The following is a 24,818-nucleotide window of genomic DNA, read 5'->3' on the forward strand; positions in this document are numbered from 1 at the left end:
CTTTCAGTTTTCTTTTACATATAAAGAAACAGTACTATGGAAAAGTTTCTCTACCAACTGCTGGCCACACTTGTTTTCTTCCTTTGAAGACTGTCTAAATGCATGTGTTTAGGGAACAACAGTGAAAATGAAAAGTCAGTATTACTGGAGGTATAAATAGAACTTTGATTTGCTTAACTATTTAACCAATCACCCACTTTTAATGGAAGCCTGTTTGTTTGTTTGTTTTTTCCCCCCTCATTTTATTTTTGATGACAGACAAATTTCTTTAGAAGCTCCCAACCACTTTGGTAATAGTCGTCCTGTTGTCCACCTCAGTGAAAACAATGATTTGGGCAGTTTTATTCAAGAGTGAGCCTTCAGACCACCAGCTTGTTCTTTCACTCAGCATCACAGAGCACAGGAAAGTCTGGAACCAGAGTAGCAGTATGCAGGAAGGAACCGTGCTAGGGGGTCTCAGGTACATGGTATGGGGCCAAATTTCACCAACGGCATGGGGAACAAATGCTATTCATCACTTCCAGACCGTCACACTCTGTATGACAGCAGCAGCCGGACCACAAACAGTGCTTGGTACAGGCAGGTACCACATACTTCCACAGTGAGAGAGGCCAGTGTCTTTGAGAGCTTATAATTTAAACGTCTGAGATAAAGGATGAACTGAAAACAGAGCCACAGGGTAAAGCAGGCTGCCTGAGGGCTCAAAAGCAGGCCAGGGGCAAAACTTGTGAAACCCCCCAGATCTCTTGACCTCAGGTTCAGTTTCTAACCACTAGCTCCGGGGTCAGCAGCCCATCAAGTGTCACATGCCACATAGCTTCCATTTGGTGAAGGAAAAATACAAAGAATGCTGGTTTCATTTTTCTTTTGCACAGAGGCAAATCGTGTCTGCGAGTGGCGGCACTCCTGGCTCCTGCAAACCCCACTTCAGTGGGAGTTTGGAGCGTCCCTCTTTCAGAGGCAGACACATCAAGGACTGCTTGTAGCAGCTTGTCTCCCAGAAAGTCTCTTACTCCCGGTCCTGCGCTCCTCCCCCGTCCCCATCCAGCTGTGGACAGGCGCCTGCCTCCCGCGTACCTTGGCTGGCATGAAGCAGGGCCGGTGCACATCTTGAGAGGCTCTGTGAGAGGTCAGATTTGGGAGCTATATCCTCTGGCACGTGCAAACAAGGCTTATTTTACGCCGAAGAGTCTGCCTCCTTACTGTCTTTAGAAAGAGCGCCAGGAGTCAGCAGCCCTCAGCAGACACCAGCCTCCCAGGATGTGGGCCCAGAAGAGTTAAGAATTACCGAGTCATGAACAGGGGTCAGTTTATAAAGTTCAATCTGTTGCTCTGCCTGGAAGGTCAAAGACGTTACTTTAAGCGCTGGAACTGTGCTTAGAGGTCATTGCCCAAGCACAAATTGCAACAGCACAACCACATAAACCACAAAATCTCAAAAGACATAGCTGGAGAAGTCAAAGGGTTAGCGAGGACTGCAGCCGGGGCCTTGAGAAATAGCGAAACCTTGAGGCATCCTGGATCTCAGCTCTGGAGAGTGTCCTCAGCTGGCAGAACATAAGCTGAACTGAAAGAAACTTCGAGCTACACAAAAGAATTTTCTTGGAAGTCAGTGACCAAATCCATGTAGAAGTTTCATTTTTGCTCATGTCAAAACCAATTTCATTTTCTGGATTTTAGACCTTTGCCCCCCATACATAGGAAAAAAACCAAATAACCTTCTTTTATTTTTATATGTAACCAGAGTTTGTAAATAATATTTGTTCCCCTCACCCTTACTCATATTTCTTGGCCAATTTACTGTTCACTGAATATTCTGCTGCCATCTGCACGTGAACAACTTGAAAGTAGAAGCTCACCATACTGAGGATGCCAAAGTGAGAAAACACCCCCCAAAATAAATCAGAGGCTGGATTTCTACAGGAAAAAAAGTTTAAGAAACAATTTGAGCAATGCAATCAAGAGAAAAACCCAGCAGGTACTGTGGCAATAGGCTTACAACACGCAGCTCGGACTTACTGACCACTGCCACGAAAACATAAGCCATGTCTAAATCCACAATTAGGCTCACAGCAGCAGCTTAAAACCATAGCCAGGTCATTATAGTCCAAGTCAGATGAGCCAGGTTACTAAATGATCTGGACTAAAGACAAAACAAAACCAGTCTTTAAGCTGTAGAAATATTAGACAAAAATCCCAGACTGATAGCAAATTCACTGTTGACTCCTTCCTACCTTCCAGATGGGGTATACACAATTCAGCCCCCTTCCAAACTGCATTTTTGAAATTACTATGATGTAAGTGAAGTCCCATTTAAAAACTCTCCTGTTGAAAGGTACTTTGGTGTTGGCTGAGAATTGTTTAATGAGCAGAGGCTGGTTTAGGCATTCAGGTGTAAGCAGTTAGCACCCTGAGCTGGGAGGACTGGGAAGCCAGGGTTTTCCCTTCACATAGAGCCAGGGCCACCCATCACTCAAGGTACTTCTCATCTAATCTGTAGTTCCAGAAGCACCTCAGATTTTAAAGTGTTACTCAATATGCTAACTAACTCAGCAACCGCAAGACAACAGATGGAGCCGAGATATTTCTGTGTCCCAAAGCCTGGCTTTGGTTAAATGTCTGCGATTTGGAGTGATGGTGGACATTTTAGCTGATAAAATGGGCTGCAGCAGCTGCTCTGGTGGTGTGAGCCTTGTTTTTGTCTATAGCTGGAGCTAAAGAGCCAGGCTCTGTAAAAAAACAGGCTCACATCCTCTGGAAGGGGCACAGAAGGATGCATCTAATACATTCACTGCCTAATCAAAGGACACTGGTGTCTGTGTTGGAAGGCAGCGAATATGGATCAAAAAGCTGCTTCGAAATGGTGGATAAGCCTCAACGTTGCAGTTTTCCATGCGGTGGGGAGACCAGATGGCTGGGCAAAGGATGAGCCTCCTGCTCTGGAGAAATGAAGAGGTTTTTTCCAGAGTGGGCCAGGCAAACCCCGATCTAGCAAAGAAAGCAAGCGAGCTGTGGGACTTACAAAGACTGATTTCCCAGGGCTTGGGGTTTGATTATCCCATGTCTAACAGAAGTGGGAGCCCTACTCAGAGCTGCTCCTGAAGCAGAGGCGTATGTCCCGTGTGGATTCATTAATGTCTAATAATGTAGCTGAGCTTACCCCTAACCCTCTCCCCTCAAGGGGGGAATTAATTTGTGTCTCTGCTTTGCCTGGCCACCTATTTTCACTGAACTTTTCGGCTGAGATCGCCTAGTGGATTCAAAAGCTTTTAGAACAGGAGAGACAAGCGTGAAAACAGATGATACAATCACATAAGCCTCGTTCCCTTAAGAAAGCAGACTAGACATGGCTTAGGACCTTTTTGGCACAAAGCTCCTAATGGCTGATCATTTCAGAATGAAGATTTTTATTTTTTACACTGTTATCATAAGTAGGGATAATTAGGGGTTCCAGGATTGAAACGTGGCACACACACCAGGCGCCTGAACTCGTGGGTGACCTGGGCAGAAAGCATTTCAAATATGAAGACTACGCTAATTGGAACCACACTGCCACACGCCAAGTAAGGCATGGCAGCTCTTCCTCCTGCCACCAAAGTCACCAGGAATTACTTTCTTCCTTAACTGTTTCTGAAAGGACACACTACTAATGACTACTGCTAATTTGTGTTGTAAACACCCAGCTCTCAGACCTCGAAAAGTATAGAGGACTCCGCCCGTAACTTGGACCCAATTATTCCTCCAGGTCTTGCGCTGGGATGCAGGTTTCCAAGTATGGCACAATGACTGACCCTCTAAATAAAGAGCCACTACTGTCTTGCATGTGCTTCCCGCTTTGAATCTATTTGCGTTTTTTAACTGCTGGCACCATTAAGGGAGATGCTGTTCTCAATTAAAACCAGCCCATTGCTTCCCTAGGCTTAATTAGGAGCAGGGCTGTACATTCTGGCACCAGCAGTATTTTCTTTTCAATTAATGGACTTAACAGGCAGCAGATGCCAGTGTCTTCCTTTCTCCCCTCTCCAGCAAGCACCCCATCCCTATTTTAAAATCATTGACAATGATTTTAAAGAAACAGCTAATTCAGGTACTGCTTCTAGAATTGAGAATAATTGTAAAAAAAAATAAAATAATATTCTATATACATTTCAATGCTGAGAGAGCCCACAGTAATCTTCCATCTTCTCTATACTATAGAACAGATAATAAATACTGAATAAAAAGGAGAACGATGAATTAAATAACAGTACAAACCATGATAGTCTAGGACTCATCTTTGTGTGTGATTTACCATCAGGTCCAATGGTAAGGCTAACAGGGAATGGGACATGCAAGAAGATTGCGGATAATTTTTCTTACTGAGAGAATTCACACATCTCAACTTTCTTGAAGTGTTTCCTTGCACATAAGATGCAAAGAGCGATCAGTTACTCCTCTTAGTGGAAAACTGTAAAATTCCAATTAAAAAATACACCAACTGTGTTTCAGACTTTCAGTCTTTCCCTGATGGCAGGACATTAACCTATGTCTGTCACTTCAGCTAAACCTCAGTGCTGTAAGCGTAGACTTTGAAATAGGATTTTTATTTGATTGTATGTGTGCAAGAGTGTAGAAAGCTGAAACTTAAAACAAAAGGAATTTTGTGGACAGTTTCAACTTCTAGGGGGATTTCTCACCCAGAAAACATCTTCACCTGCCTCCCTGTACAGCCCTTTCTCATATAGCCCTATTTTCAGGCAGTAAATGTAACGATTAGGCTACATGACGCAATCTTTCCTGGTAGCTTGGGAGCCAGGTACCAGCGCACAAGCCCAGGCTGGAGGGTGCATCTCCTATTCATAAAGGGACGGAAAGCAGCTGAACTCATGCCTGAATTGAGCAGGTTATCCCCAGAATGCACATAGCCCTGGCCAACCTGGTGAGATCTGTCGAGTTTCAAATAAATGTACTTTTACTGGTATTGACATAAACCAATGAACTATAAGGTTAGGGGTTTCTCCTGTGGGAGAATAAAATTGGAACAGCTCCAAAAAGTCAGCCTCCTCCTAACTCAAAATTACTTCAGAAATGAACATTTTAAACCGTAAATGCAATGTGGTGGTTAAAAAACGTCAAACAGGCAACCCTGAAGACACGGCAGTTTCTTCAGCCGTGTGATAGCTTTCATAAAGATAAAATGAGATCTTTCACAATCTCATAATATCATGCTTCGCAGGTAGCTGTCTGAGGCTACCACTAAGAAATGTCACCTCCATTTCTGCATTTTCTTCAAGTTCAGCCGGCATATTTGCTGAGAATAAAATGCCACCTGTATCTTCATGATGTACCTGAACAGCAGCACGATGGTTGGACTCCTCTGTTGTTAGGCACTGCAGACAGCAGAGAGATAGTGCCTGCTTCTCAGACATTAACAGCTAGATTACATTTCATCTCTACCTGCAAATTGTTGTGCCTACCTAACACGTTGCGAAAATCCTTCTGTAGGTAATGGACCAACGATGCCTGGTTTACAACACATTTGAGTATCAGTTTTATGAACTGGTGTTGATTCTCTGATGTATCATAAGAAGCTGTAGCCATTACCCCTGTGAGATTGTTGCTCCTCTCTCCTCTACTTTGTTGCCTGCTTTCATTAAACTTTCTAGATTTTCCCCTCTTTAAGACGGCTACTGGAATTTGACAGACTTCTCCACTGCTGATACTTTGGTGGAGGATTCAACAGGAATACAGCAAGCTCACATAAACCTTGTTTGCTCAAAATTTAATTAAAGACGGTGTTGGAGGAATAATTTACAGCTCAGGATGGTAAGCGCTCTGTCCAGTTAATGGGGCCTACAAGCAGGTTTCCGAGACACCTGATAACAACGCTGCCTTTTTGTCAGGCCTGGGCAGGAGGATATTTCAGAGGCATGGATGAATCACATGTAAAATCCTATAGTCTATCAGACACAACTTCCTTTTCAATTTCAAGGGCTAATAGTCATGAGGTTAAAGGTTGTTGTCATAATACAATCTGATAGCTGTCCTATTCCTGTTTTTCCCTTACTTGTAAGTAAGAAGGAATATATTGCCACAGAACAGAAAGCATGAAAATCTATGCATTGAATTGCAGTGCCCTAAATCAGGGCTTCCATTTTACAACAGTGGGCCACCACTACTTAACAAGGCGATCTTGAAACCTGACCTCATTTAACGCTCGAGAACATCTATTTGTCCCAAGTGCCGTGATGCATATCATGATGTGGAGGTCCCTCTTTTACTGAGACTTGTGAGCACTCACCTCTCTCTAAACTGGCTACCACATCGCTCTCAGACAGCAACTCGCAGTTACTGTCCCCTACAGTCAACTGTACCCGGAAATAAACGGCACCATATGGCAATATTCAACAGGTTGGCCTACCTTGTTCAGCGTTCTGAACATCTAAAATCTACAAAATCTCATAGATTTCATTTTTGAGCCCTGTAGTACAAAAGGTCCCGTGTCACTCTTTTCCTGTCTCTACAACCTAGGTCAGTACTGGTGTTCATTTCATGGCAGAAGGCCAGGAAGAAAAAGGAAAGGAATAGTTCGCTTTCCTTTAGTCTAACAAAACTAACTTGTCTCTCCATTAAGCAGCTGGATCAGATCAAGTTTAAGAGAAACTGTCCTTAATTAATTTGATAAGACTAAATTTAATTTAGGAAAAGCATAGAAGCTGCCCAAGGGAAAATCCCCCTCTCCACTCCATAAACCAAACCGGTTTCAGCCCCGTATTCTGTTTCATGGAAACTGTGAACGTGAAAGATAGGGTCATGCATAGTACTTAAAAGGGAAATATAACATAACTGTCGCTGACACAAAAATCATTACTCTTATTCAAAAAAGTAGGGAACAATTGGAAAAAGAACAACCAAAGAGAAGGGGAGGAGGAAGGCAGATGGGGGAGTTGTTCTTCTGTGGATTCTTAAGTCTGCTTTTTGGAAACTGAAAGGAATCTGGGACAGTTTTGCAATCTAAAAGTATTGCTTACATCAGAACTATGCCCTTCTAATGCTTTCTCATTTCTACATTTATTTTTTTACTGAAAAGAAAGCAAAGTATGTAATTATATCCCTGTATGTATGCGCAAGCAAAAAAAAATATGAAAGAGCATTTCTCACACGGACAGAGAAGAGAGCCCAGAATTGTCCCATCCAACTTTCAGACATTTACCTGAAATGCCTAACTTGGAAACTTGGGTGATGCCTAAAATCTGAAGCAGACGCTGGGAAGTGTCATTCTGTTTCTGTGGACTACATTCACCATCTATGTAGTGAATACCTCTTAACAAGGACACCCACGACAGAGATCTCCAGTTAGCTTGGTTGGCCCTCAACTAAGTGGACTGAACCAGGCACTGTATGGACAGAAGGATGCTGTACTGGACCACAAGGGTGACTGCAAAGAGTCATTTCTGGTTCTCTCACCCAGCACTGAACTACTCCCAACTATTTTCCTACCACTTGTACGATAGAAACTGGAAGATGTAAGTTCTGCCTGCTGTGACAATATTAGAAAAGCCTTTAAGCATAATTAGTGCTGATAGCAGATACAGAAAATATTTGATTTTCCTTTTTTTAACAATCCCTTTATGTGCCTCATTCTTCCCGGCTTTCCGGAACTCCTTTTCCAAGCTGGAAGACTAAGAAATGAATGGTATTTGCAGTAAGCTTCCCGACCAGCACACCAAGAATCAAAAGAGGCAATATAACTGAAAGAGCCTAGTTTAAAGGAGACAATAAAAGCCTTCTTGTGCACAATTTAAGGGAACTGAGGAAGGAGAAGAGGAACTACTCTGACACCAGGCTGGAAAAGACTCATTCTGTCCAGGAGATCCCACTGCATCAGCCTATGTAAGTCTGGCTCAGGCATCCTAACTCAAGCACTTTTATTTGATGCTATCTATTTGACATATCCTGGTTTGATTTAGAAAACGCAACTTTGTCTAGATGAGTTTTACGGATATTTTGCCTGACATCCCCTAAGACTCCCTGTTTCAGAGCTGTCTGATGTGCACAGAGATGCTAGAAGAGATCCTGTGACTTACAGCCCAGTCTCAAAGCCAAAAGCTTTAAATAAAATCCCCTCCAACTGCCAGAAGCGTGAGGGAAAGGTCTTGAGAAAGACCGTTTGGCAAAAATCCACTTCACCAGGCCAAAGTGACTTTTGTGTGAGCGAGATTATAGGAAAGAGTTCACTAGAGCATTTTCCTTTTTGTTTGATGGACCTCACCTTCTACCATCACTACCTACCACAGACTGGGAATAGGCCAGCAGTTCTCACCAGGCTCTGTTTTTCATAAAGGCTGGTTTCATGGGCTCAGGCTGGCAAGCAGCCTTTCTCCCTCCATTCTGCCTCTACCATATGCAAGCAAGCAGGGTGGACGGGGATCCTACAGTTTTTAGAAGTGGGGGGATATAAAATGATAGTGATGAGAAAGGACAAAGGAGTACCACAACAACGCAACCACGTGGTGAAACAGCATGTAGACGAAACCATGTGTTAATCTGCATAGTCTTTTGTAATCTAGTCTTTTTACTTAAAGTCAAGTCTTATTTATTAAAAAAGTTACAGTAACTCCCTTGGATTATTATAAACAAAAGATAAGGGACAAAACTCGTGGATTCTTCCCCTACTCACTGCATTTCTTTTAAAGTGAAAATGCCACAAAAAAGACCCAGCAGAGGACCAACACCCCAGTGAAGCCCCACTGCGGCACCAGCTAGAGACAGTAAAAGGACCTTATATAGAGACTGGCTCATTACACACCTGTTAATTCTGGGTATTGTGCACTGAACAGCTTCTCTTTTTTATAGTCTGCCAGTTTTGCTGTTTGTATACACAGTTTATGCAGCAGGGAAAAAGGTTTTAAGATGGGAAAACAAGTACAAACCCATAAACGCTAACGAAGAGAAGCTCTACAAGAGACTTGAGACAGACCGGTTCCAAGTGGCTGATGTTCCTTTAAAATATTGGTGTGAAGAATGAGGAGCTTTGGGATTTGAGCGAGGTTAGACTGTGCTACTCCGAGCTAATAACGTTCTTCCTATTGTAATTCTCATCTCAGTGATAATAAGTCAACTCAATTTCCTAGCTTAAACAGGACCTTCTGGGACCAGTATTTATATGCCATCCAAACACAGAAACCAAAAGGAAAATGAATGTATGCAGTGATAAATAGGACTGCTTAAATATTATATATTTATATATATACTTCAAAATTCTCAAACATTCAGTGCTGCACCTAAGAGTAACTAAATTTGAAAAGAAGAAGAGGCACATTACAAATTGCTGCTAATCGTGCCATCATTTTATCAGATGCTCAACATCCTTGCCCGAGAGAGACTGCCACTTTTCTGCCATAGATCTAACACCGGGGAGCCCTCATAATAACACAGAAATACAGCCCCAGTGAATTCCCTAGATGGGAATACACTATACATCCTGTTGCCACACTGGGGAAATGCATTTGGCAGCTGACTCATACAGCTTGCCATTAAAAGAAAGGCCAAAGACGCGAGGGCAGGCAGGAGAGCTCTTCCTGGAGCGAGCAATTTCTTCCCCCTGTACACGATACCACCGTTACGTTGTTCTCATTGAGTCCATTCATCAACTTGAAATGAGCACATCACTGCAGTACCCCAGCATACAAAGCTCTGCTGAATTTCAACTAGTTTCTCTAGTAATACTCCAAAAAAACACGTACTGAAGAAACCTTTCAGACATCTCCCAAGCTCACTTAGTGAGCCTGTTCTTAACACTCACCTCCTTCTTGTGGCAAAAACTGTAATTCTTCATTCCCACCGGCTGATTTAAACACACTTTAACTGGAGTATTTAAAGAACTACTGAATCATCATGAAAATCTTCGAAAACACGATCTCCATACTGTACAGATAACAGAACGTGCTTTGATATTTCAGACGATTAAATAACTGTCATCAAAAGCTTGTCCTGCTTTCCCATGCGTATCAGTTAAGGTAACAAAAGATATCATCTGTCTTTGAAACTCATATACCCTTAGACTTTCATCACTGCAAGACTGCTGCTATTTCAATATATTGTCTTCCAGTTACCTAAAAAAAAAACCCAAAAGGCAGGCATTCGAATGAATGCAGACTAATCCAACACTTCATCTGTCTACTCCTCAGTTGCAAAAAAACCGCACTGCAACATTAGCTTAAAAGTTGAGTAATCAAGTCTGCAGCTTGGCTATTTCGTGTGCCCCAACTGAAGCGCAGGAACTGACTGAGTGCATGCTCTGAGCTCCTGGTAAACACACTACAAGTTCATTTAATTCTCAGAAAAGCAGTAACATTTCACTGCTTAGAATATAGAAAATGGGTGATTATATGACTTTTTTAAAAAACAAAACCAAACCCCTCCGGACTAGGTTTTCAAAACAAGTCAGTAGCCAAAAGCTCTTGGACTTTTCTGAAAGATGAGATTTTGTTTTTCTAACTAAATCTAAGTGTTGCTTTAATATACTCTGCTTCTGATCTTGTTCTTTGTCCTCTCCCTCACGTATAAAAATGGACATTTGCCCTAAGACAAGTATGACAATTTATGTGAAGTTCACTTATCTCGTTTTGGATGTGAACCTCAAACCTGAATTGATTATTAACTTACGGTTATAGGTGGCATTAAATGAAATGCATCATCCTGAGAAAAATAAATAACAAAAGCTAATATAACAAAGCTTGTGTTTTTGAAGTTTCTATTAGTAAAGGAAAAGAAACAGCAAAAAACCAACAAAGCAGCATGGCAGTGAAACTATGTTTTAGCACATCTATCTACTTAGAAATTGAAGATCTGCATTTTCAAAAGATAAAGGCACATTAGAAAGTTTTACTCAGACTTTTAAAATATCACATCAGCAGTATCTTAAGGGTTAGTAGTTCAGCTAGTTAAATACTACAGGCTACTAGAAAAAAAATAATCCCTATTGCCTAACCAATAAGGCAAATGCACCTCTCAAAGGGAATGCCATAGGATGAAAGAAATACGGACTCACTTTTCAGTATAGCCCTTGCAGCCATGTTCTCATGTTGTAACAGAGCACCCCGAGGTATGTTAGCAATGCACCTGGCTGAAGTTCGTCCAGATTGTAAGGTCTGGACTTGCTAAGTTCAAAGCTAGGCCAGGCAGCTGCTGATTTTTGTTCCTTCTGTAAGTTTTGTAGCAATTCCTTCTAAGATTTTTTCAAGACTGATACACGCTCTGGCCATGACTGGAGCATCATCTTGGATTAAAAATGCGCTTACCATTGTGTGTAACCATTCTGAATCTTTCACTGGACCCTGCACATTGGATAAAAAGAGTAATGCAGAATGTAACGTGTGAAAATTGTCACCCCATCAAGTTAAGCACGCGCTTGTTTTGGCAGGACAGAGGAAACAGGCTGTGATCAACAAAAAGGAAAACAGCTATTTTTTGGTCAGTAACTGAGCTTTCACAAGGTAACAGCCAGCAAAAAGTTTTTGAAAAAAAACCCACCTGCACAAAACAACAGTTACATATTAAACGGGCAAAATCAGTTTAGACTGTTTGTGTCTCTCCCATTACAAATCTGTTCCCTACAGTATAATAAGTGTTTGTATCAGATGAGCTTTATGCATCCATTTGGAGAACTATTAAAAAATTAACTGATTCCACCGTCAGGCTGTTTGCCTTCCTTCCTCCCAGTATCCTCTCAAGCTTTCCTCTTCCTTGATTTCCTGTTGTAGCTCTATAAATCACTCTCCTCCTTGCATATCTCACATGTTTGTCTTGAAACTGCATTCCTCTCAGCCACTAATTTTGTAAATTAGCAAATGAAACAATAGAATTTCTCTGGCAAGAGTTCCTCTACATAAACTCCGGCTGTTGACTGTTTGTGGTTGTGCTGCTCATTAGGACCAAAGCGCTGGCAGTCTGTGCACCACATTCGCCTCTACGTGTTCTTTCCCTCAAAAACAGAGCAGCGTCGTCTTCCAGCTTCCTTACGCCAAGCCAAGCCAAGCCAAACAATATATCCTTCACGTAAGGTGACTAACTGAAACCAAAGCCTGCGGAGATACGGTAACCTGCACAAAGAAATTCTTCTACAACATCCCTCACCATACAGGTGTAATATTCTTTTAATTGTTAAATACAATAGTTGAATTTGAGTCTGCTACAGGGTAGATACTCCTTACGTGAAAGAACATTTGAGCTCCGTTATCACAACCTGCCCTATGACAACCAGTAAAGCGTGGCTAATTTGTGAAAGAAGATTCTTCACAGAAGGTAGAGCTAATTAAAATAATAAAAGATATGACAAGATAAAGACCTACAGAAGTCAAGCAGATAGCAGGTCTAGAACAAAACCTGCTAATAAACAAAATTTGCTGGAGAGACCTTCAGTCAGTCAGGGTAGTTCAGGCCACGCTGACTCCCAGAGAGCACTGGAACCTCACTCACGGGTACTCTGGATTAGACAGAAAAGCCGAAGAGAAGCACTCCTGCCTCAGATTTGGCATTGCCGCTATGACATGAATTGCTCTGACAGTGGAGATCAGTACAGAAGCTTATTTCTCTCCATTCCCCTTTAAGTATATCCTTTGAGCGAGCATGGAAAAATAAATGGTTGTTGATAGACATAACTGCTGCCAAAACTATTCTTTGGAGGACTCAGAAACCCAACTTTACCCTATGTGAAGACATGCATACACATGTGTTATTAGCCACCCCACATAAGGACAAAGTAGACAGACTGAATTTCATTTGGTTGTCATTTAAAGCCCTGTATTTTAAACACTATTCTTCATGGTGGTTCAACTGACCGTGACACTTTTATATTCATGATGGAGTTTAAGTAGAGTCTAAAGATAAAATTCTCTTTTTGGTTTCCTGTTTGCTGTTCCTGTGATGCTTACAATGGGTGAGTACAGAGTATCTCTGTGGTAAAGCGTTACAAACAACCCATGTGACATTTTTTAGATAGTAAGCCAATATAAATGCATACGTCATAATCTGCTTCTATTTTATAGCTGCATTTCATACATATTCTTCAGGCTTAATACCACAATATTTTACTCTTAACAGTATTATCTGTATGGCAGATAAATAAGCACAAGAGGATATAATTTATCTACATTTTCAATGAAAGTTTCACAAAGTCCCCACTAAGAGGCCATTAAAGCAACACAGAACTAAGAATAAGAAGATCTTGTCACAAACTAAGCAATGGGAGGCATAACGAGGAGACAAAAAAAATCTTAAATGAGCTTTCCACAGCACAGAAAGGACACTGGGCTCAACCCCTGTATTCTTCTAAGTGGCAAAATTCCCACGGGGTTCAATAGTGTTCTGTCTGGCATTTGGAGATCCGGCAGTGAGGGGGAATACGGTAGCGTACCTTTACTTATGACCAACTGACTTCGAAAGCCTCCCAAGTGAAAAAACCAAAAAGAGCTAGCTAACCAAACAAAACGCAACAAACCCTGACCTCTTGGAAACACATTCCTAGCAGGCAGGCATCAAAATGCCCGCACGGATCTGTGGCTCCTGGCTTACGCTGGGATGGATTAGCCTTCCAGAAACAAGACCTGGACACTCTGATGGGTAGCGCTCTGCTCAGTTTGCAGAGCCAGAGTGAACACAACTAAAATTGATAGCAATGAAATTGAAAATGCCATATAGGGTAAGTCACCGGCCTGTCCTCTACATGATTACTACTGTCTGATGGGGTCTTGTTATCTAGAAACCAAAAAACACCTAGAAAGAGCTCAATGAGAAAGACAAAACTGATTTTAGTGAAGATCTGAAATACAAAAACAAATGCAGTCAATAATACAGTACATGATTACTTAATCCACTCCAGAGTTGAAGAGGGGCTATAGCAACAAGGCAGAGCAGGCTATGCCTTTTTCATGTACAATTCTACAGTTTAGGGAAAAGTACATGAAATGTCACAGCAACAACTTAAACAAGAGTTTACCACTCCCAAACCCTGTCTCTTCTCCACTGCACACATAAAAGGGATAAATTCCATGTGTGGAGTTATTACAAAAAAAAAAAAGTACTAAAAAGTTTTTTTTAAAAGAAGCATTTGAATTAATGAAAGACACAAAGAATAATAATTAGTTTACTGTCTCAGTATAAAAGGATAGCGGAGGCAACTGACTAATTAAGCAGTAACACTTCTACAAAGAAGGAAAATCTAGATCAGAGAAGTGACAGGAGCCAGGACAGCCTTCTCTGAACTTTCTGGCAAAATAAACTGCCACATACAATCAAACAGGTTAGTAAATGTTCACAAAACCTCAGATGTGACCATAATTTGTCAAAACAGTATTTTTCCAAATATTATATCTGATACAGGGAATTCTCTCAGAGTGAAAGAGCAGAACCTGGCCCACCTTGTTTGAGAGAGCTGGGACTGACTGCACAAGTGCAAGAATTCAAGAACACCTTGACTAAAGCACACAACAGACTGCCCCTGCAGGGAGCTGATGAAATCCAATAAAGAACAAGTAATGAGAGTCCCTTGATATATCCCTTAAAAAAAAAGACAGCCTACCTACCTGTGAGCAATCCTCTGTGGCTCTCAAAGAAAGCACACAGTGCGTGTTTTCAATCTGGCAATCTACCCACCTCATCTAGGTGCCCAGTAGGGTTATAATACTCAGCTCTGCTTCTCCTTCTTAAATGAGGAAAGCAGTCCAGAATCTGTGAGAGATGAGATTTTGTATGTTTAAACTGCCTAAAGGTTATCACAGACATTTGGCAGAATTGGCCAGATCCTAACCATATGTCACTCTATAGACAACTACTTTTCTTTTTTTAAAGAAATGCATAGTCTTGAGATAGTAGCTATTACTGCTCCCTGACAGGCAAGCGCTGATAACAGCAGGACCTTGCTCTACCATTGGATTGCCACACAAAACCATCATTTGCAGGGAGATGGAATGCTTCACTTAACATTTATTTGTCTCAGATTTATAGGTCTATAAATTAGGAAACCACCTGCAGCCAAAATGTGATTCTCTGCAATTAAGAAAGAAGTCTCCTGTAAATGCACTGTGATGTCAACAGCAACATTGACTACATAAACGGAGCCAAAGGATTAATAAATATGCTTCATGACAGCATGAAAAAACCCAAGAAATTCCAGACCACAGCTCATCTCCTCATTTTAAAAGGACTCAGTAGCCGCCAAGGTCTCTACCTGCCTTGCCCTCTCAAGGATTTTTCAGCCAACACCACCATTTCTGAGAGCCATGGGTCGGGTCTTGCTGCTGAGTTCAGAACCAAGAGGCTACTAAAAACCTGGGGGAAGGGGCAGCTGGTCTTTGGTACGTATTTATACAGTGACTTACAGAAGGGATTCTTCATCCACAGGCACTATGGGAAACATCTACTGAAGTGAAGGTCACAGATTTATCACCAGTGTGCCTCAGGGGGTGATACAGGGCACACATTACATGTAAATCCTCAAGATTCTAGCCCTAAACTAAGATGTTCATAAGGAATTATTTTTCCTTAATGTTTATACTGTAGGAAAAAAAAATATTGCATGAACAGTAGCATCCTTCGGCCTTGAACTTAAAAAGACCTTTTTCTCTGGCTAAGGGGGGGATCCCTTCAAACAAAGATGAGCAGACTGATCCAACTCTAAAACTTCCTCTCATTAGCCACTGTGATTTCCTATTTCCGTGAGGAATGTATTTCCCACAAAGATCAGACTGTTTTTCAGAGCAATGCTATTAACATACATCCTTTGGGGGTTTTTGTGTGTGTGCTTTTCATTGTTATCTTTACAAAGCTAATTTCAAAGCATTAGAATACGTTGTCTTCACAGCACAAAACTGACAGATGTTCCACATGTTAAAAATAAACCTTAATGCTATTCTTGTGCTGCCCTCAATGGGTTTTTCCTTTTATTTTTCATATTTTTGGAAGTTACATTTCTTATACAGAAATTACACTGGGATAAGTAGTTATTTTAGCAAGGCATATTTACTAATCACCCGGGTTGAGGTGCAGGTTTTGAGGATTCAGCAGACAGTCTATAAAATGCTCATCTGGATATGCTCTTGAGCTGGGACGGCTCAGAGTGCAGTATAACAGCAAGCAACTGAAAAAGGAGCTGGACAGACATGTGTCATATGAACTGACATCCCAAAGTGACAAGTAAAAAATACCTGCTTGCTCTAATGACTGAGCAAAACCCAGGCAAATAAAAAAAACGGCCTCTGTATGTGTTTGTGATAAGCAAGATTCAAAGCAAAAGATTAGGCTGTGCTTTGCCCCTTGTGGCGCCTGGAGGGGCTGTGGGTGAGCAACTACCACCAAGCCATAGACAGCACTCAAATACTTCTAGCTTTGATGTTACATACAACTTGGGGCTGTCGTGTTTGATAGAACTGCAAGACAAGCTCTACATAGTTCCAATAACAGATTTCTGGACCTCAAGCTCAGCTGCCTTATGCTGCTTTTGTCCAGGACAGCGCACGATCAGCTCCATGTGGGTACAAGCCAGCACGTTGCTCCATGAAGTGAGACCACTTGGTGCTCACAGATCACATCTGCAGGAGATGGAAGCTGCCAGCTGTTGGCCAGACGCTTAAAAGAAGCTGAGACGCTGAAAATGAGGTAAGGAAAAGCATGGCTTGCATCTAGCCATGAGAACACGTGCGCAGCTGGAACACATTTTCCTGCCACGCCAGGTAATGCAGGGAGCGGGGCAAAGTACATTGCTTGGAAACTCAGAAAGACTCAAAAGGAATTCCTTTCCCAAATTTATCTCCAGGCAGCACACAAAACCTAAGGCCCAGGACACCACTTTTCCGTGCAGGAATTAACCAAATGTTAAGGAGAGATGGTATCAAAGGCAGCCAAGCCAGTTTTGGAAATCTTGTGGCATCCCATGTTTAAGCATGGCTGATAGTGGCAAAAAGGTCATCCCTACCTGGATTCGCAGTTCACCCCAAATAAGACAATAAAGTAGGGACAAACACAAAGATTCATGCTCATGGGCAGAAAACAAGCAAACACATGCTATACCTTCCAAAAATCAGTCACCCTACAATTTGTTAGCCTGCAGGTCCTTTGTTCGGAAGTAGCTCAAAAACAGCTCGGCAAAAACCTCACTAAACCACTCACCTTTGAAACTGATATGAATTTTATTCCATCACACTACGTTACAAAAACCAGTGGATTGTCCCACAGGAGAATCCAAATTCCAGTATTCTTATTATTAAGCAACACTGACAAAAATAGTAAAGCCTATGAAAATTTATGGTGAATTTTCATTTACCCTGGAAAGACCATGAACTAGCTACATTTTGCAATGCAAGTCTTGATGAGATTATTCTTTGCCAGCATGACACCAACTGCTCATGCCAGTCTGTGCCCATAATCTCTATCTGCATAAGTATCCAGATAATACTATTTCTACTATTAATAATGATAATAAAAATACCTCCCCCACATCGGGCCCAGTGAGAAATCACAATCTGAAAGGATTTCAAATGCTGTCAACCATGAAAATCAATCAGCGCTGACAACCTCAGCTGAAACCGGGGCTCACTGAGGCCGTTTTCAGCATCGCTGGAGAGCTGCCAGCCTAATCCCCTTGCTGTAAATACAGCGCTGCGAGCGCCTCCTGACAAGGGAAAATGAGCAGATTACATGGGGAGGTAACAAGCTTGAACTGCACCACGTAAGGAATGGGGGGGAGAGGGGAGAAATCAGCCTCCCTTTGTAGTCCCAAATTATTTGCTTTTGACCAATCTTTTGAATAAAACTTCCAGCAAGAGAAGTTACCCCTACACACATCGCTACAGCCTTACTCTGAAAAGAAGGTGGCAGTTGTAAGAGGCACACTCCTTTGCCCAGTCAAACAGAAGAGAAGCAATTTGCAAGTTCTCAGCTTCTCTCAACCTTACAATACCAGCCTGATCTCTGCACTTGATAGCTGCCAGAAAGCAGGTTTGCTGTGTGACCCCAGGAATGGCTACATCCCAGATAGAACGCTACACCCTGGGATACGGACATTCTGCCACATCCTCTGACAAGGAGGGAAGCTGGTGAGGGGTTGCGCTGCAGCATCCTCTGGGCTCTCACTTTGACAGTCCAGGAAACAGTATTTAAAGGGAGTAGATGGTCACTGAAATGGATGTGTAATCAAACTGGTGACTCACCCACGTCTTTCAATATTCAAGGTACTCTTAAATGAAACTGGCACTTTTGTTCACCCTTTCTTGTGCTCGTGACTCCTTTGAAATGGTGCTCGCTTGCTACTCCAAGAAACTAAATCGGAATCCAATAATGAAAATCCCATTGACGATTCACAGATTTGTATCTGTGAATCTTAAATCCCATCCAGGAGCGCTCAAACATTTCTTGACTCGGGCTATACCAGTGCTCTGACCTGAGTCAGTCACTGCTCTCCCTTGCACACACGCAGCCTTTGGTCTGTTGTGCAAACAGCTGGCAGTTGTTCTCTGAGAATTATCCCACCAGGTAGAGATTGCAAATATTTTACAAAGCTTCCTCCTTGCTTTAAGAACGTCACCGAAAGGAGTCTTTTCAGAAGTCTATATGCTACTGAAATCAGCCACACATGTGCGCAGGCATGAGTGCTCCTATGGAATATTGGAGACAATGCTTAAATTAAGTATCAAAACCCTCAAACATTCTCTGAGTTTTTGTCTTTGTTGTTGGACACCAGGGCTTTATGGTTTTAATGGCCGTAATTATTCAAAAACTTCATGCTCTTGAACAAAGAGGTGAACGTTTCAAAACACTGCTTTACATGTTAGTTCTCACCAAACAGCTGTTACAGATAATATTCATGCCTTATTATTATTCATGAATGTTCAACTGAACCATTTTTTTTGTTTCCACAAATGTTAGGGAAATGGCAGCTTTCTCCAGAGCTGAAAGGGTGTTTGTGCAAGAACAAGAATCCCCATTATTACCTTGATGTTCATTATTCTCAGTTGTTTGTTTCCTCCCTTTAGAAATGTAAATCATGCAATCAGAACAGAGCAACAACATCACCTAACTTGTAAGAGCACTCACTCACTACCATTCCGAAGAGAAAATAATTCAAACAAGCTATTTCTAAATAACTGTTTATCCAAACTACTCTGTGAATTAATGTCATGTTTGCTGAAATCAGAAAGAGTAATATGGCTTGGAAAACAGTTCAGTCCACTGTGAACACTAGCATTATTTTTTAGCAATAAGTCACTGATCAGCCTTACTTCTGAACAGCTCTACACAACTAGCTGTATGCATGTGGATACCGGCGATGAAAGCAAGAGAATCATCAACTCCTTAAGAAGTCTGAGAAAATCTTGATACTTTTAGCCATAAATATTTCCTTTTCTACTGCACCTTTGGTGAACATTATCCATCTTAAGGATTTTAAATTAAATTTAGTAGTATATTTTGATACAAGAAGTTGGCATTCTCCTATCTACTTACATGGCAAATGGATTTATGTGATGTATAAACAGCAGATAAAGTACAGGCAACCTGTAAAACGTCAGTAGGAGAAATGTGTATGTATTTTTCACCTCTTCAAAGTTGTTTTCATGCTTACTAAAGGCTTGCCTATTTGAAAAGCTTCTTTAGCATTGAGACTATCTGAGCAACAAAGTTGATCCTTGCTCTGCCTGCAGATCTGGAAATCAAGTCTTACAACTAATTCCGAAACTGAAAGGGGATAAATTTAGATTAGTTATTAGGAAGAAATTGTTTACTGTGCGGGTGGTGAGACACTGGAACAGGTTGCCCCGAGAAGCTGTGGCTGCCCCATCCCTGGAGGTGTTCAAGGCCAGGTTGGACAGGGCTTGGAGCAACCTGGGCTGGTGGGAGGTGTCCCTGCCCACGGCAGGGGGTTGGAACTAGGTGATCTTTAAGGTCCCTTCCAACTCCAACCATTCTGTGATTCTATGAATTCATAGAGTCTCTCTTACCTGTGCCATTGGTGTTTTCAAAGTGGAAACTGCAGATTCAGACAAAAATCTGCCTCAAAAAAGAAGCTTCTGTGGGTGTGGGGGAGGAAGGACAACTGCTTTAAACACAGGTAAGAAAAGATAAGAATAGTCGTTTCTCTTAAAAGCACAAAGGCACACAGAAAACTGCACAAGGATCTGTGCTGGGGTCTCTCCCGAGCAATATATTCCCAGATGATATGAAAATATGTGACCAATAACACAAAGTTCACAGGTACCTATATATCAAGACAGGAAAGACAGATAATTTCAAAGAGTTGCAGACAAGACCTCATCAAACGTGTGAGGAATGAAAGGGCAGAAGAAACTTAGGTAGCAAAATGTTAAATCATGCACATAGGAGAATGTAATCCTAACTTTACATAGGCAGTGATGGACTACAAATTGGTCATTTCAGAACCCAGCCTTGGGAGTTAACGAGACTGCTGAATAAAAATGCCAGCTCAGTGTTCCCTAACTGTCAAAAAAGCTAAGAGAGTGACTGGAATTAAGAACAGAAAAACAAACATGGAATAACTATGATGGATTTATATGCAGAATAAGATTGTGTTTTCTTACCATCTGAAAAAGGATGCAACTGAACTAGAAAATACTTTCAGCTGAAACAGAGATGACTAAATAAGAACATGGACAAGGGCTATTGAATGTCAAGTGACACAGAGAAGACGCTCGGAGATCAACCATCCAGTGTAGCATCCAGAAAAAGGAACTGGGGGAATCAAATGAAACAAGCAGCAAAGGAAGTGGCTCTGCACACAATATCCAGTTAGACTGTGAAACATCTTCACAGAATGCCATAAATGCTAAGAGGACTACAGATTCAAAAAGCAATTGGAAAAATTACTGGAAGTAATATCTGGACGTCATCCCTGACTCAGGGAAGTCTTTGAGGTTGGAACGCCACTGTGATAATTACCCTGCATTATTCTTGCCCTCTTCTGGTGCCATCTTCCAGGCTTTCAGTCTAGCTCCTGTTGGATACAGGGCGCTAGGTGGACATTTTTGGTTTAAAATGTGTCATTCTTGTGGGGAAGAAACACACCCACAACCCAAAAAACTGCAAAAAGCAAACAAACAAACCCACCCACAAAACCCCCCACAGAACTCAGTCAAATCAGACTTAAATTGGCTTTTAATATACTATCTGTGTACCACTCGAACCCTTCAGTGCAGTTCCTGTAGTGAAAGGCCTCTAAAAGAAAAAAAGTAAGTATGACAGGCCCTATCAACATATTTGTAGATCTGTTCTGTTGCACTTGGATATAGAAAGGGTCTTACATGCAGATTGAGAAAAAAGCTTTTACATCATGAAAGGTAAAATCAAAACATAAGCCTAGAGAAAAATAAAAATATAGATATTCTCCCCACTCCCCCCCCTTAAGTCCATTACAATAGCATTGCTACAGTCTGAAACACTTAGCAGCTTTGGTTGGCTGGCTGAAAAAACAGGAATCAGTTTTTTTTAATATATCTAAGAGAGATGAAACATAGTTTTACTGTTCTCAACTGCATGACCTGACGTTCACCTTCCATAAGTCATTATCTGCCCACACCTTGCACTATCCCTTCACTTGCCATGTTGTAAGGATACATGCTTATTCTGGCTGGAAAATCCTACCCACTAAACATACTTCTATTCTTCCTACAATAACCTGAACAATATTCCCATCCACAATGAAACAAGAAGCTTGTACTGAGAGGACTTCCCATAGTCTGTAAATGCAAATGGCAATGACACAAAGGAAATTCAGAATGAAAAAGCCAATCCCCAGAACACTGATGGTAGAAATGACAAAGGAAATTGAGCACTAGAAATCAGGAAAAATACTTCTGTGATTCAGAGAAAATACATAATTAAAAAAAATTGGGAGAATCCCATGCAATCAAGGCAAGAATCAATTGTGTGTGCATTGGGCAGCTTCTCAACTCACAGGAGGATTCCAGCTGCCATTCATATGCTGAAGAGATTTCCAAGAACCAATTAAACCCTACCAGAGGGAAGGGGACAGAAAAAGGGAGAAAAGGAAACTAATACCCTGAAACTCTTGTGCAATTTTCAACTGCAGGCTCCCGCACATCTGCAAAGGTGGCTGCAGCGAGGGAGCAGGGAACCTGGGCAGGGAGCGTGGGCAAGGACGCGTTCTAAGCTGCAGCAGAGGCCGGGCTGTCTGGGCTGCGCGGCTCAGGCTGCCGGCTGGAGAGCAGGAGCATGGCATGAGCCCGTCAGCCGGAGCGTGCTGGTCCCCATTAATCATCTGGTGCGACCCTGGGTTGCAGCAGTGGGGCTGACAAGAGAGCCAGGATCTAATAAAACCCTGACAGACTGAAAGCGAGACAGCCTCCTGCCTGTCTCTCTCCTTCCCTTTGAAACGTGGGGTAAAGGTTGGGAGAGAACAAAAAGACCCTGATGATTGATAACAACTTAATATCTTTGTGCAGCTTTATCAGGCTTTTTAACTAATGACTAAAGCAACTCCACCTCTACAAAATCAATCATCGTGTCATAAAAGTCTGAAACCCTACAAAATTAAGTGCCTGCCCCAGGGATATAGAGCATGTGTCATGTTTAAAGTGAACCTAATTCCGCTGGGGGTCCCTGGATGTTATTTTTGACTTTTATTTCCCTAGGAGACATTCAGAGATGGGGAGAGACATGGCAAGAGAATGCAGAATTAGTCTGTTCCCTTAAAGAAACTATTCAAGTAATCCTTTAACTCACTTATCAGAGCTTCGTGCTCATCAGAGAGGTGAACTCAGCGATCTAAATAACTGAACCACAAATACATCCAAAGGAACAACCCTGCAGCAGTTGAACAGGAGGGACAATACAACCTTGTGCTTCCTCAAGATGCTGTCTTCAACAGAAGGGCAAACAAATCCCACACACTAGATTCTATATCCTTACTTTAAGCACTACAAACTGCCTCTTCTTTTTAATATCTGGAAACCATCCATTTCAAGCCACCATCCTCAAATACAGACAAGAGCAAGTGGGTGAAGATGAGCACGTGGAGTATTTGACATGTACAGTATGCCTGCGTAAGGACAGATGAGCAGAATCTCCAACGGGTGCGTGTAGGTACAGAGCACTCCTTGAACTTCACTGGGAAACTTTCACCTTCCCCATGAGATTGAATTGCATCATCAATAGTCTGTCAAGTTGCTTTTGAAATCAATATATTACTCTGGATTGCTCTGGTAAAATGATTTAGTCTTTGTCACTCAAAGATGGAGAATTAGAAGTAAAATATTGAAACTTAGTATCCATTTTTAAGAGGGGGAAAAAACCTAGGAATCTTAAGGAAGTGACTGATGGAAGGAAGAAGAAAAAGCCAATTAAAAAGTAGTAAATAAAAAACCCCAGTTCCCAATTGAGGACATTTCCTCGTTTTCTGTACAGTGAAAAGGAAAACAAAAACTTCTCCTGCATTTCACCTCACATTCTCTGCAGCCCCTTCGTGTTAGCAGGCGAGGAGAGCGAGGGCTAGCAGGAGTGTGCAGCCTTTGTCTGCTTGCTTGTGCAGATGCATCTTCATCACCACTGCTCTCCTCCTGCACCACTGAACTCACGCCTTTCCTTCCCCTCCCATCTAGTCAAAATCCCACATCCTGATCTTTTGGAGGCAAAACCCCATTCTTCTAATTTATGAAAAGGAAGATTTTTCTCGAAGTGGGTCAGACACCTAAAAGTGTGATCAAGGCTTAATTTCCTAAGCTATTTAAATGCTTCAGGAGAAAAATAACATCATATTCCAGTTCAAGCTTTTGTAATCCCTGACTGGATATTTATATGACAATGACTTAAATCACCATTATCAACAGCTGTTGCACGCTGCCAGGTGAGATCATGAGAGCTTTTCTCCATAGGCAGAAGAGGAGATATCTGTACAGCGCTTGAGTTTTAAACTGCTTCTATTTCGATCCTGTTTGTAACCACACTAACCTTTTAACAGGTGGGGCTCCTGCCAAATATGAATTACTTGCCAGGGGATTTTTTTTTTTTTTAAAGCTCAAATTTGATATAAGCCTTGGGATTCTTTTTTCCCCTTTCATACAGTACATTATTCCAACCCCTCCCCGTTCATAAACTTTCCAAGAACTCTATTTAGACAAAATCTAAACTGGCATATTTTGCATATATTTCATGGAAATATTCCTAACTACTTTTGCAAGCAGCTGAAGATGTGCTTTTATCTTGCCATGAAGTCATAAAGTTTGATTTGCAACATCATAGTTGCTTCTATGGTAACAGATGGTGACATCAAACACAGGATCATGACTTCACCATAGGATCAAGAAGGATTAGCTTTGCACTGAGGAAGTTAAGATCTAGTACAAACAAATAGCTACAACAATTGCAAAGAGAATTTACGGCAGGATAGTTTACTCGTTGTGTAAATGTTCTTCTTGTTTACTCCAGTATGAAAATCCCTTTAAATCAACCAGCTGTTTGTAAATTAAGCACAAGTGGATTAGCTTTAAACCAAGCTCAAAGGTTCGAGATGGGGTTTGCACACATACCCAGTTATGACCACACTCGGGCCTACAAGTTCCACCTATACTAAGAAAGAAAAGAGGCCAGAATTACAATATCACTCCCTCACCATAACCTCAAGGACTTTTACCTGCCTTAAACTTTCACCTGCCCTACGCACGTTAAAGTATAAGTGCAGTACACCTGCATATAAGTTTTATTGACGTGTCTGCTTTGAGCACTGCTTGTTATCCCTGAAAGCGCTGTGGGATCAGTTATTTAATTACATGACATATTCTTTTTCCTAAGAGAATTCTTAACTGGATGAATTCCCG

General features: G+C 41.7%; 1 protein-coding gene across 1 annotated transcript in view; it reads right to left on the reverse strand.

Annotated features, from left to right (window-relative positions):
* The window catches only part of HS6ST1 (heparan sulfate 6-O-sulfotransferase 1), a 192,786-nt gene that overhangs the window by 93,721 nt on the left and 74,247 nt on the right, over positions 1–24,818 (reverse strand). The window contains exon 2 of the mRNA XM_009880447.1: positions 6,281–6,347. Coding sequence (XP_009878749.1) covers positions 6,281–6,347 — 67 coding nt within the window. The remainder of the gene's footprint in view (positions 1–6,280; positions 6,348–24,818) is intronic.

The sequence above is a fragment of the Charadrius vociferus genome, unplaced genomic scaffold (genome assembly GCF_000708025.1).
Source record: "Charadrius vociferus isolate BGI_N301 unplaced genomic scaffold, ASM70802v2 scaffold270, whole genome shotgun sequence".
Taxonomy (NCBI): domain Eukaryota; kingdom Metazoa; phylum Chordata; class Aves; order Charadriiformes; family Charadriidae; genus Charadrius; species Charadrius vociferus.